The 13,934-nt window shown below is 40.1% G+C and overlaps 1 protein-coding gene across 3 annotated transcripts in view; it reads right to left on the minus strand.

Annotated features, from left to right (window-relative positions):
* Positions 1-13,934, minus strand: part of LOC149319338 (E3 ubiquitin-protein ligase HERC2) — a 130,982-nt gene that overhangs the window by 71,693 nt on the left and 45,355 nt on the right. For all 3 annotated transcript variants that reach the window (XM_089511505.1, XM_089511504.1, XM_089511503.1), the window contains exons 22-37: positions 13,746-13,901; positions 11,898-12,083; positions 11,452-11,622; positions 11,252-11,355; positions 10,953-11,103; positions 9,953-10,167; positions 6,134-6,266; positions 5,903-6,030; positions 5,606-5,801; positions 4,828-4,964; positions 3,583-3,756; positions 3,339-3,475; positions 2,380-2,531; positions 1,488-1,679; positions 766-953; positions 458-650 (exon numbers count right to left, since the gene is read on the minus strand). In XM_089511505.1, coding sequence (XP_089367631.1) covers positions 458-650; positions 766-953; positions 1,488-1,679; positions 2,380-2,531; positions 3,339-3,475; positions 3,583-3,756; positions 4,828-4,964; positions 5,606-5,801; positions 5,903-6,030; positions 6,134-6,266; positions 9,953-10,167; positions 10,953-11,103; positions 11,252-11,355; positions 11,452-11,622; positions 11,898-12,083; positions 13,746-13,901 — 2,613 coding nt within the window. The remainder of the gene's footprint in view (positions 1-457; positions 651-765; positions 954-1,487; positions 1,680-2,379; positions 2,532-3,338; positions 3,476-3,582; positions 3,757-4,827; positions 4,965-5,605; positions 5,802-5,902; positions 6,031-6,133; positions 6,267-9,952; positions 10,168-10,952; positions 11,104-11,251; positions 11,356-11,451; positions 11,623-11,897; positions 12,084-13,745; positions 13,902-13,934) is intronic.

Raw genomic sequence — 13,934 nt, forward strand, 5'->3', positions numbered from 1 at the left:
TGATGAAAAGCACCAACATGGTCAACCTGCCTACCCTTTCTTGAAAACCACATACCGAGCCCATCACCTTGCTGTTCAAATACCTGTCATGTTCAAGAATGCCTATGCTATCAACATTTCTACATTCTTAGGACTTAAGCCAGAACAGGTAGCTTGTGGTCTTCCTGATGTTGCTGACTTACAACTCTTACCATCCCTTATTAACAGTTAAGCATTAATGGTACATATTAATGGGATTTGCAGCACAACAACCTCTGAAAGGCCATTCTGCCCCATCTTTCATAGAGAGGAAATTACATTCTAGAAAATACCTATGAGTGTGAAAGTTAACTACCAAGAAATGGTTTTTCTGAACAATTTAGGCCTATATCATGAAAAATTACAACAGAGCAAAGCAGGGTCCAATTGATTCAATGTCAGCTTCATTTCTCTTCTATTAAGAGCAAAACTTTTGTACCAGAATCATCCTCTGTATCTGAGTCTTCTGTGGCAGGCTGAGATGCAACTGGTGGCTCAGCCAATTTGAGATCATATTTGCCTTCTTTTCCCATCCTGTAAGAATTGGTGCTGCCAGTGTCCCACTGAACTCTAATCCAGCCATCTTCACCTAGTTCTCCAATCACACGACCCAAGCCTGGGGGTGGTCCATCCTCAAGAAAGAGCAGCAACAGCAGAGAGATTTTAATATAGGTGGAAAACATTTAAGAACACCAAAGACTGGACAAATTTCTAGAAAAATGAGTGGACAATATTCGGATGTGGTACCTGATCACCCCATTTCCAGTCTACTCCCCTCATCACTCGGGTACCAATCTTCATCATGGCTGCCAGCTCTGGCCCTGAAACAGGAAGCTGAACTGGAGTTGTCTCCTTTCTAGATTCTTCTAGTACTGTAGCAGAGGCACCATGAGATGAAGCAAGCATTTCTTCTTCAACATTATCTGAACTGGGCCCTAATTCAACAAAATATATTTTGAGATCTAGTAGCCATTAGTAAGCAAGCTATCACACTTACAAAATATACACAACAAGAAATGGGGAAAATACGTGGAATGAATTACCACAGGGTAATTATTTCAGCTTTCTGAACATTTTAGGGCAACTTTTCTGAAAGCAGTTGTGGAACTGCTGAACTGCAGCTCCCAGAATTCCCCACTACTGGTAATACTAGCTAGAGCTGCTGGGAATGACAGCCCCACAACTGGAGGGCAACTGAAGTATTCTAGAACCCTAGACATCTTAGGCCCGAAACAGACAGGCCAAATGACGCAGTTTTCCGCCACATTCAGGGCGCAGCATTTAGATGATGCACGCCCTGAGTGTGCTGGAAACCACAGCAGCGCTGTGTCTCTCCAAAAGAACCAGGCCAAAAAGGAGCAGTAAAATACTGCTCCTTTTGCCAGCCCAGTTCAAAACAATGTTTTTGGCCTGTTTCGGGCCTTAGCGAAATGACAGGAAAGATAGGTCTACAAAAGTAGCAAACATACCTATCAGCCGCAATGTGGTTTGTGTCAATGCCAACATGCCAGAATTAAGAAGGAGATTTAAAGTGTTTGCACCATGTTGTAGGGTTAACATGTTAAGCATGACCAATAAGAAACGTGCTTGTGGAATGGTCCCAAGGCTTGGTCCTGCAGGATTCTCATTGGTAATGGTTTGTAGGGGTACAGGTTGGATCCCTAGTGGAAGAATGAAATAGGAAATGGCTGTAAATAACCTTTATAAGATTTAGCTAGCAACAAACCTCAGATTGTTAATATGTTGCTTCTCGTAGAAAACATTCACAGAGAAATTTCCAAGGAAGAAATAGATTCACCTAAGTATTTCATCTGAGTAAAACTTGCAAATACAGAGAAAGAATATTTCATTTGAGTAAAACTTGCAAATACAGAGAGAGCTAGACAGAGACAGAGAGAAAACATTTATATTTTTCCATTTTCACCTACAAACACAGAAGCAGCTAAAGGAACAGGGTCCTATTTAGGACATGCATTTGATAAGAAAGTGCTTTCTTCTCTCTATCCTCAGAGGAACAACAGCAGATGATTGTGCAGGTAGATTGCAAGCCTCAGGGCAGGAAATTTCCAAATTAACATGGTATAAAAGCTATAAACAAACAAATACAATTCTAGCATCATTCATTTCTTCCCTCATTTAGTCCAATCTGGTTATGACATTATTAATTTTTTAAAAATAATACAGATGGAAGAGTAGATATTCCATAGGCAGAATTTTGTGACTACTATCAGAATATGCAAAAACAGAAATTCCTTAGCAACATCATGAAAATTTAACAACTTTGCATCCAACTCATAAGCATGCAAGTACCATGAATATTTTACAAAGTAAATTTTACAGCAAAGAATGTTAAGTTCTTACCTAGTTCTTTGAACCGACTATTAGCATCGAGCAAAATATTCCGAACATTATGAATAGCCCAAGAATACAACTTTCCAAAAGTAACTTCCAGGAGCATACGATTGAAGGGTGGAATCAGATCAACATCTTTTAAGCAATCTGTGAGAGGTTCCCTGTGTAAATTTTTTAAAGACCATGGTTTCAGAATCTTCAAAATTATACCTGAAGTTAATACAGGTACCAGGTGTTGCAGAATGAGCAGATACTACTGTAAAGTACTAGAAAAATATTTAAACTAGTGTAAAACAGGGCAAGTCTTTGCAGTTGCTACATTAAATCCCTCAAAGTCTTCTGTTTTTTGCCTTCATTACAGTTTCCTGAGCCTAAATCCAACTGAATGCTAGCAGAATAAAAATCCCTGCTAGCAAAATTGAACAGGATCATACCTTTGCACCAGCAGTTGTATGAAGTGTGCAATAGGTTGTGCAACCAGTTGCACATCTGGCTGCAAAAGAGGTTGCGGAACTGATTGTATGACCAGTTGTATAGTCACTTTGCATAACTGCTTCTGCAATAACAACTGTATTGGAAACCACCCTTGTGACAATTCTGAAAATGTGCAACCATCAATACTGAGATAGGAATTGTGTGGCCCTCCAGATACTGAACTCCAACTTCCAACACATATAGCTGGCTACAAATCCTGATATATATTTGTGGTGTTTTTAAGACCACATATCAGGAGAATTCTAAATAAACAAGTGGCAATCTTGGTGCATAAATGTTGCAATAGCCTCTGCACATCTTTTTTTTTGCATGGTGCTGTTATACCATTCTGGCCATTCTCTGTCACTGCCAAAGCCCCAGGGTTTCAATTCCCTTGTCTCAATTTGAAAATCATGTAATGGATCCTACAGTATGCAGCACCTGCACAATACAGTAAAAAGTGCACGTGACTTAAAGAAACAAGGTAGAATTACCCTATATTTGTTCCTTCAGGAATAAGTCTTTGCCATCCACAAAACATAGCATATTGCACAGAAGGCAGCAAGAAGCTTTTGGTTGCCAACTTTAGAATTGTATCAATCCCCTCTAAACGAACTTCAGCTCTTTCTAACTGCAAAACAGAGACAAAGGAAGTTATCACTTCTGCAAGTACTATCACCTCTGTATAAACTTCTTAAACAGTAAGGCCCAAGGCACATGAAACATGCCACGCTTTACCTGCTTCAGCAAGCACTTCCTCATTTTTTCAACATCAACGGGCTCTTCTTTTAGAGCAAACTCAACAATGGTGCTGAGAAGAGCAGATTGGGGATACAAGCCTTGGACATTTTGCTTCAGCCACTTGTATTTTTGTACCCCTGTGACTGTATTTATCAGTGGCTGCCATTTATCCTAGGAAATGAAATATACAGTTATATTCAATAATCCAGGATGTCAGACTAAAAATAGGATTTACTTTGCAATGGAACTTAAATAATTAACATGCAATATTCACAAGAACAGAATTGCCCCATTCTGAGCATCATACTTCTATACACATTACAACTGTCACTAAATAATAATTCAGTCAGCCAAACACATTGGCCCGTTACAGACGGGCACGAAAGTACTAGGGTTAGAAAGGGGCGGTGCAATGGCAACGTGACGTCCTCGCTCCGCGCCAGGACGCATAATGCGCCCTTTCCGTGGAGCAGGAAGGAGCTCCGTTTCGGAGCTCCTTCCTGGTTTGGTCCGCTGGGCGCAGCCTTCAGATGGCTGCGCCCAGTGGACCAAAGAAGAAAGGGGCCAAGTGGCCCCTTTCTCCTCCTCCCCGCCGCCGCGGGGTGTCCTTGGGGCTTGAACCCTTTTTCAGGCTACGGGAAAGAGGCCTTTTGCCGCTTCCCCGCAGCCTGAAAAGCGGCGGATCGGGGCCTCAACGGCTGCCATTCTCGCAGCTGAGGCCCCGATACACCGGGGAAAGGGGTGGGTACAGCCTGCCCCAAAGAGGCAGTCTGTAACCTGCCATTGCCTATGGCTAAAAACAATTACAAACCAAAGTCAACACAGATAAAGATCTGAATTTATGAAATCAAAGAAGTTCATCCAAGACACAGGGTCAGACTGCAAACATAGATGGTTCAGGATTGTCTCTGCATGATGAAGGAAGTATGTATGCTTCAACCTATCCAGTGTGCTGCATGAAGATACATTTAATAAGGGTGCCCCATGAATAGACCCTCACATACAACTTTCCTCTTCATGTAGAAGCCATGCTACACTGAGTAAGTCCATGTATGTACACTCAGAAAAAACAATGACCTGCAGATACAGAATATCCAGCCTATTTATACGGTGACACTACAATGATTATACAACACATACATGATGCATGCACAGTGTCTAACATTGAAATGTCACATTTATTTGTTCTGAATGTTTTAAACTACTACTCAGTTTGTGTCTACTGGACACTTGATACTTTACCTTAGGTGATTTGACCAACAACGGTCTTTTATCAGCTGTCACAGGGCTGTGAGGTATGACACATGACTCTTCCAAATCACTTTCTTCATTGCCAATTTTGGATTCTTCCACATCAGAAGATTCAGACTTTTTAGGTACTAGAATACAAAAGAAAGCAAACTTCTATAATGAAATACTTCCTGAACACCAAAATTGCAAGATTCCACAGGTAAGAAGACATTTTTGTTTTTATGTAAAAGTAATTAACATTTTCTAAAAGAGTTAATAGTTATACACAAGTATATGGGGAGCCCGTTTGGAACAGCAGATGGACAACTGCTGGGGCTAAGGGCCTGAACATGAAATCTTAAGAGGAATTTAAGGGTCACACCCATACTTGGGGGAAAATGAAATACTGTTTTTGCCCCCAATGCTCCCCCACAGACATGGGGTGCAATTTCACTTTTTTTAATCCTTTCTGAGCCGTTTTAGCCAGACAGGCCTCTTTTTCCCCTAATGCTTCCTATTGGAAAGAAAAGGCTTCTCCTATACCTGAAATGTGGGAGGGGGGATGTGGCAAAATTGCCTCTCATGCCCCTAGGGGACATTTGGGGTGGGGGTGAAACTGGAATCTAGGGCCACATCCCTGCAGGCTATACGTCTTTGATGACACCATTTTTTAAATGACATTCAGAATCCTTGCTTGGAAATGAAGCAACCATCCACGGTACTTTACTGCTTACGTTAAAAAAAACATTCTCCATTACTTTCACTAAAAACTGTATTTTAAAACACTTACCTCCTTTTTTTCTTCTCTCTCTGATTATTTTCTGAACAACCCGTCTCCATCGGGGCAAAGAACTTAGACTTTTCAGCTTAGACATTATTGAGAGGTCGTTGCATACAGCTGGACGCAGTTCATTGAAGAGAAATCTCAAACGTTCGATGACAGGAGCACAAACCTCTTTGTAAGACCTTCCTTGTTCTTGATGAGTCTTAAAATAATAGTGCAAACAAGTCAATCTGTTATTAAGGCAACAATAACAGTTATTGTTGCTAAAAACATATATTAATGATTTCTTAGTCTGATGCTTACTCTGATGAGTGAACATTTTGCTTGGTAGACAACACGACAAACATCTGCTACAGATTTTGGAAGTGTTCGGTGTTTAACTTGGTCAACTCCTAGCATAGCAGGATGAACAAGTGAGAGTGCTATATGACCTTTCGAAGACGAAAGAGAGAGAAGATATTACAGTGATATCAGATAAAACATTAAATGAATACAGTGAGAATATTCTGATAAATGTGTGTCAAATGCAGATACCTAAATCTTCATGCTTTAGAAGACAACATAACAGCAAACGTCCTACTTCTTCTACTGGGTGCTCTGGAGGGAATGTAATAGGCGTTGTCAAGTGACATTGTTTGCAGTACCTCTCCACTTGACATAAGAAGTCCTGCACAAAAATATGTACACAATTAATGAAACATCATTATGCTCTGAGAATTCACATATTGCAGTTCACATTATTTTTTCAAATTGGAAGTTAAAATATTTCAAATATAACAGGAACTGATCATGGCCTGCAAACTTCTTATCTTTGGAATGGCCAGCTGAGTATCTGTTGAATTTACTCACCTCCTCAGTTTCTCTCAGGAAATACTCCACAAGAAGGGTTGTATATCTCTCAAACCCTCCTCTCAGGCCAAAGGTAAACTGTAAATGAAAATGACTAAAGAGTTCTTTCAAAACGAGCACATCCATTTTGGCTACCTCTGGTCAGGTTTTTCCAAAGGCACACTGCCAGAGAGGTTGAGGTAATTGGAGCAATATTGCAGTGTCATAATCAGATCTTGGGAACTGCCTGATCAGGACAGCACTCTTAGGTTACTGCACGGTGTCCGGTAACAATGGATGCCGCAACCAACGAAGCAGAACATTAGAAAGATAATAAGGCAATGCCAAGGAGAGCAAAAGGAGCTCTGCCCTGGTTCAAAAGCATGTTAGAATGGACCCAGAATATACTGAGCTTCATGCAACCATTTGCAGTTGCATATTGTCATCCCTTCCCTTAGGTGGGGGATCTATTCCAAACCGCTCTGCATAAGGGAAAAAATGCGGATGCTCAAGCCCTATTCAAGTGAATGAGGCTCGTGCCTGTGGCAGCATGCACACCATTGGCTTTTCCAGTGTATGGCACTGCTCCCTCCAGCATATGCTGGAAGCCACGTAGTGATAAGATCCCTGCCTTTCTTGTACAGTGGGGTTAATTGGGCCCAATCTTGAATCCCTCCTCTCAACCTTAACTGAGAAGTTTTAAACATAAATTAACTGACTCCCTTCCACAAGATTCTCTTGCACAAAAAAGGACAATAAAAAGTAATAATCTGAAATAACAATATGTTCACCTTTAAAAGACATGGTGCTGAAAAAGACAATGTGCTCAAGTAACTCTCCATGAGCTTAGAACAAGTCAAAATCTCTCAAAACAATGATCAGTTTCTTTTGTTTGTCGCTATTACAGATAAGTTAATTGGAATGACGACTGAGAAAATCCAAACAAGACCACTGACAGATGAGTACTCAGTTGGCTATGTTTCAGCTGGCTATTTTCTCCAATGCTACTCCACAGAAATAAAGCATTTCATAAGAATTGATAAATTTCATTGAAGAAAAGTATTGAATTTTACAAAAAGCGAGAGGAAGAACGGATACACATGGCACTCTTGCATAAACCAACAAGCACATGAAAAGGGGTGTGCCTTATGGTTAGCCATCACACACACGCCAGTAGCCAGTCTGAGAAAGTTCTAAGAGCACATTTTTAAAATTCCAGAAAAACTGAGGGCCCCATTCTAGAAGCAGTCTGCAGATATAATTGCTAAGGAATGCCCAGTAGAGAAATGCCCTAACCTACAATCCACCTTGTTTCACAAATAACTAGCCACAATGTAATAATCTCTTCATGAATTAGACTAATGACACTCTGCATACTTCCCTGCTATATGTAAACATACTGAACAGTGTAAAAAAAACCCCAGCATTCTAGAAGTGGCAGCCAGATGAACAGTATGCTTCATATTTCACACAGCTTTATTTATATTTTCCAAGGAGAGTTGCACAATTTTAGAAAAAGCAGCAGATGCTGGTAGCCCATCGCTTGGCATAGTGAGAATTTGTGTGTGTGGGAAGATGATTCAAAGTCTGCTGCTATAGCTCTATCAACATCACGGAATAGCAGGAAACAAGGCCAGAATTACTTCCAAAACTAAAATGAGCAGCCAGAAACAGAGAAATTGGAAAAGCCATAAGGAGAAACAGAACAAACACAAGAGACTGAATATTTGGGCCTTTAAGCTGTACAGTTGGCTCTACTTATCCGTGGGTTTACCATCTGCGGATCTGAGCTTCTACAGACAATTGTTGTTTTAAATGGACGGGCATGCCATAGGAAAGAACGGGGCTTGAGGGCTCATGTTTTTTATTACAGTATCTTTGGTGGGAATTAGAGCAGATCCCACACAGATAAAAAGGGATGGCTGTAATGGGCTTGATGAAGAAAACTGAATCCAGACAAGACAGAGGTACTTACTATCAAGAGCCCCAATCTGAGACTGGAGATGTGTCAACCAGTTCTAGATGGGGTCACACTTCCCCTTAAAGACTGTGTTTACAGTTTGAGAGCCCTCCTGGATCCATCTCTCCAAATGTCATCCCAGATAGATGTAGCACTCAGGAGTGCCTATTATCAATTTCAGGAAGATCTAAAGATGGTAGTGCATGTGCTGGTAACCTCAAAGCTGGACTTCTGCAATGCACTCTACATTGGGCTACCTTTGTAAACTCCAACTGGTTCAGAATATGGCAGTCAGACTGTATTTGGGTACATCCAGGAATGATCATGTTACACCATTGCCAGCCAAACAGTTTCTGGGCCATTACCTGGTCATTACTTTTAAACCCCTACATGGTTTGGGTCCATCTTATTTACAAGATAACCTCCTGTATACTTGGGTCCTCTGGGAAATGTGTGCTCCAACCAGCCAGGACTAGTCTGGCAATGGTTTCCAATGACGTTTCGGTCTGCTACCCCTAGAATGTAGAATGACCTGCCAAAGGAGATACTACACCTGAAAATGCTGACTGCATTTAAAACAGCATTAAAGGCATATCTCTTCTGGTAGGCCTACCCAGTCAATTTTAAATCATCGTTTTAAATTGTATATGTATACTTATGAGTGTAGTTTAATGATTTTATATCAGTGTATTTTAACTGTGGGTTTTAATAGTGATGTCACTATTTTACTAAACGCATTTTATAAGGTATTGTAGTTTTTATTGCTGTAATGTTGTTTTTATTGTTGTAATCCTGCCTCGATCTGCAGGGAGAGGTGGGAAATATAAATAAAAATTATTATTTTTATTATTATTATTATTATTACTAATGTGTTTTCAATCATGTTTTGTACTTTAGCATGCTGTACTCCATCTCAATACTTGAGGAGAAGCAGGAAATAAATAAAAACTATCATCATCATCATCATCATATTTGCTACACCCCTCTTTGAGTTATTTAAGCTTTCTAGTTCACAGCAAACATATATCTGGTTATCTACCACCAATTCATTCAACAAGAGCCTAAGAATTGCTCACACCACAATAATGGTGATAGATGAGATAGACAGTCAATATTTCTATAGCAGGGATGAGGGTTATGTGACCAGCCTACAATTTGGCTACAAACTGGACTACAATTCCCATCAATGCTGGGAGTTGCAGCCCATTCACACTTGGAGAGCCATATGATTACCACTCATTTTGTATGAAGGTGAGAACAAAATATCTATTGGCAGTTGTCAAAGTCAACCAAGTGACCCAACAGGGCTCTCACTTTAGGCCATGAAAGGTGACTCATTCCAGTGCTGTGTAATTTCTACAATTTATGTTACAGACAAGTACAGACATTTTCAAGGACCAAGATTTTCACTGGCAGTTCCAATGGTGAGACCAAGATCTAGATAAATCACCTAATCTGCACCATTATTTTCTTTACTATAAAAAAAAGTGTTATAGACACTGGGAAGGGCAGAGAGCAACAACTGACTTTTGTTAGCCCATGTCCTTGAGGCAGTGTGATGTTACCTTTACAGTGTGATCTTGAATGTTGTTGTCTGCAATAGCTTGCAAAAATGGCTGGGAGTGATCACTTAAAGTCAGGCGATGCGAATACAATTTTGATTTGTTAGGAGTAGTGTTACCAGGAGAACTACAATGGTCTTCATCCTTCTCCTCATTGTAACTGTAATGTATTTGGCTAGTTTGCAAGCCTCCAGAGAAAATAGAAGATTTCAGCCATTCTACAAAAGTAAGAAAATCACATTAAGCAGCAGAATAATTTGCTTTTGAATCTGCATTTTCCAAAAAAGGAGTGAACAAAAAGCAAAAATATATAGCTGATATACACTAACATGAAAGACAGTGAAGCACAAATATTTCAGAGTTCTTTGGTAACCTGTTTTTGTCTTTACCCTTCCTAGTCTTGTTTATTTTAGTTAATATTTTTGCAGAGCTTTAAAACTCTTCCTAGTATTTCAGCCTTGCTCTTAACCAGTGATGCATAGTCCATTCAAGCTTGGTTTCTATCTTGTAAACCATCTGTTAAAATGTTTCTTTGAGTTAGTAATTTTTTTAATCCTATATTAGGCCTTGATTTCATAAAAGGTTATTATACCAAAAGGTTTAATTGAGAAGTATCTTCTTTGGGATTATTTTGTTCTTGATACACTATTATCTGATCAGTTAAACTGTTAAATTACAGAACATACATTTTCCCCCAAATAACTGAAACATAGATTTTTTTGTAATTATATTCTGAATTTTCATTTGTTTCACAAAATGCTTGGTAAGCTGCACAACAATACTATTATATCTAAAGATACAATCCTGTACACTTACATGGGATTAAGTACCACTGAAGTAATGAAGATTTACTTCTGAGTACATGCATAAACACAGTTACATCATTTACTCTAGCTATAGGCCAGAATTATATTTAAACATCAGCCTAAAAGAATGGCGTAAAGCACACTGCATTCCTACTCTAGTATTAGTCCCATTTATTTTTAATTAAAGATATTCTTACTGGCACATTCAACCTCCACAGGAGAAAGTGGTGTACTCATTGCTAGGTAGGAAGCATGTAGGCCAAGAAGCAGCCCTAAGTTTCTTTCAGGGTCAATGAGGGGTGATGATAGACTGCCAGTATCTGGTGTAGTAATCACTTCCTGGTCAGGCTGAAGCACAAAAGAAAAAAGATACATATTGGATATCAGAGTTCAAGAACCTCTTACTTTGGTGGAATGGAAGAATACAACCAGAGAATTATTCTTTTCAAAACACAACAAGTTACACAAATTATATATTATTTTCCCAAGTTTTTACCTCCATATATTGGCCAACACAGAAGGCATGCATGGATTCCCGCGTATCCTCAAATTGCAGAGCTGCTTCTAAAGCTACAACAGGATCCTCCCCTACAAACTGAGCTGAAAACAACAACAAAATGGAGAGCAATTCATTCACAAATCAACTGAACAAGAAGTATTTTTGGTATCTACCTTATTAGGAAAGTGAAACCTTACCAAGTATACTGCTCCCTGTTAATGACTGTGCTTGGAAATCCTTTATATCATACACTTTGCCATCAATCACTGTCCAAAAGCCACCATCTTTATTGTGGTTCTCCAAATCAGCTTTCCGTATAAGTGTTACTTCCTCGTTATTTCTGCAGTTCTGTCCTGTAAAGAATGAACCTAACAAAAAGAAATACATACACATATAAACATATACATGTTATCCCATGCCTTGGAACCCATTTTGGAAGAAAGGCAGGTTATAAGGGCAATTAATAAGAACATTAAAAAAACATTATCTGTATGGTTCATAACCAGAAGTTCCAACGGAAAGAGAACATAGTCTATATAATTATAATTATATCATAGTCTAGAACAAGACAGAATTCTTCTGAAAACCTACCTGAAAATATAAGCTACTTACAGGTTTTAAATATTTCTGAAAAAATACATACCCATTATTCCTGGCCAAGCTAAGTCTTCACTGTCATCTCTCTCTTTCCCAGGAGCTAAATGATTAAATCTGTCTAGATGCTCTAGCAGGCCAGCCAGTAAAGGGATCGCACCAGCTTCCTGTATAAGCCCAGCATTTTTACTGAGAAGGAGGACTATTGACACCACTAACTCTGGAAGAAGTACACCTAAGGAAAAACAAAGTTATCAATAAAAAACAGTTTACATATTCTTAACAAACTAGTGCAATGAACAAAATCATTGCGGTAGACCTCTGGGGTTGCAATGAAGGGCTGAAGTTTAAAGCTAATCTAGCCAAGCATCTCAAGCTGTTTTACTGTAAGACTAAGCCCCCTTGGGCTGCAACCATATACAGACTTACTTGGTAATAAGTCCCAGATATCTTTCTTGAAGCTTACTTCCCTGGAAACATGATAAACTTGTAGGTGCAGAAATATGCATCTCTATGCAGTTTTAAACTGCAAGCATACCACAAGCAGTGCTTTCCACCACACTCACATACACACACACAAACACAGAGAGAGAGAGCCACATCCACCCACCAGGTCTTCTTCCATTCACCAAATGCATGGCTACAAATGTGCACACACATACAGAAACATACATACTTCCCCAGATAATCAGATACACACGTAACCACCTAAAAAATACCTGCATGCAATGATTCCTGCAGGTCAACTTTTCTGATCTTCCCAACTCTCTCTTTACCTCACCAGTACTACCCAGTCCATTCAGCCTTTCCCTACAGCTTACAAGCATCTGTTATTTGCTAGTTCACAAGCCTCTTATCTATCCAAGCTCTGCTTGCCAGCCTCCTCCTACCTCCACACTATTCTCCATCCCAACTTTATTTTGCCCCCTGCTATTCTCCATCCCAGGATTACAAACCCAACAACTCAGGCTCCACCCCATAAAAACAAACCCATTTTTGCTGTTCCTCTTGTTGTGGCAGGGACCCTCTGTTGGCAGGAAAATGAAAAACAACTACAGGGATTGTCTTTGGTGTCAGGTGGTTGTGGCTGTTTTGCTATTAAATCTGGAACTCTGAACTTTCATATTTTCACATTTTTTCCATGTCTACTTTGCTGAGGCTTCATTTTAAAAGCAATGAGTAAACTTGGTCACATAGGCGTGGTACAGACGTGCCAAATGTGCTGTGCTGGCAGCGTACGAGGGTTAAAGGACCACACAGCAACCGCACGGTCCCTAACCATTGTACGGGGCGCCACCATTGTTACGTGACTATGCATAGTGTCCTCATATTGCACCACACTTGTTACGTCACTAGTGTGCCATTGGCGCAGTCGGGTGACACAATGGTGGCGCAAAAAGAACCCACTTTTTGCAGGTTCTTTTTCCGCTGGTGGAACGCCACGCAGTTTAGTGGCTGCAGCTTCCCTGCAGGGGGGGAAAAGGCCAGGCCTCCCTTTTTGGGAGGTCTGTACCGCGCCATAGATCTCTAGTAATGAGCAACATTAACATATCCTCATATAGATTGACAGTGGATTGGATACAGACTGGCTGTTCTACAAATGGAAGGATTTCTTTCAGCCATGGAGTACACCAAGCTCCAATAGAGGATTCCTGTTGAAGGAAGGGAACCATGGAGATTATTTTCACCAATCTCTCCTTCCCCTGAAATCCCCTCAATGCAAGGCTGCTCTAGAAGGTCCTCCAATTCTCTAGATCAGCTTTTCAAAACACACAGGGAAAGGAGAAACCAGTGAATATTCCAACATGGCCAGAACTGCAATAAGCACTTATGTAACCCATTACACTTTCTTTAATAATCAAGTGACAATGCAGTCTATAAACATCAAGGACAGTACCTGTTAGGTCTCCATCTACAACCCGAGTTACTTCAGCAAAATGCCTATGACTGGTGGAAGCAATGCTTGTTGCAACTGGCAATATGTCTCCGATATGCGTACACAAAAGTGCTGTATATTTCTTTAGCAGAGAACCAACTCCTAGAAGCTCAGGGCCTGTGCAAACAGGAAAGGGCACACTATATTCAG

Source organism: Sceloporus occidentalis, unplaced genomic scaffold (assembly GCF_023333645.1).
Source record: "Sceloporus occidentalis isolate IW3139 unplaced genomic scaffold, rSceOcc1.0.p SCAF_2, whole genome shotgun sequence".
In the NCBI taxonomy this organism is placed as follows: Eukaryota; Metazoa; Chordata; class Lepidosauria; order Squamata; family Phrynosomatidae; genus Sceloporus; species Sceloporus occidentalis.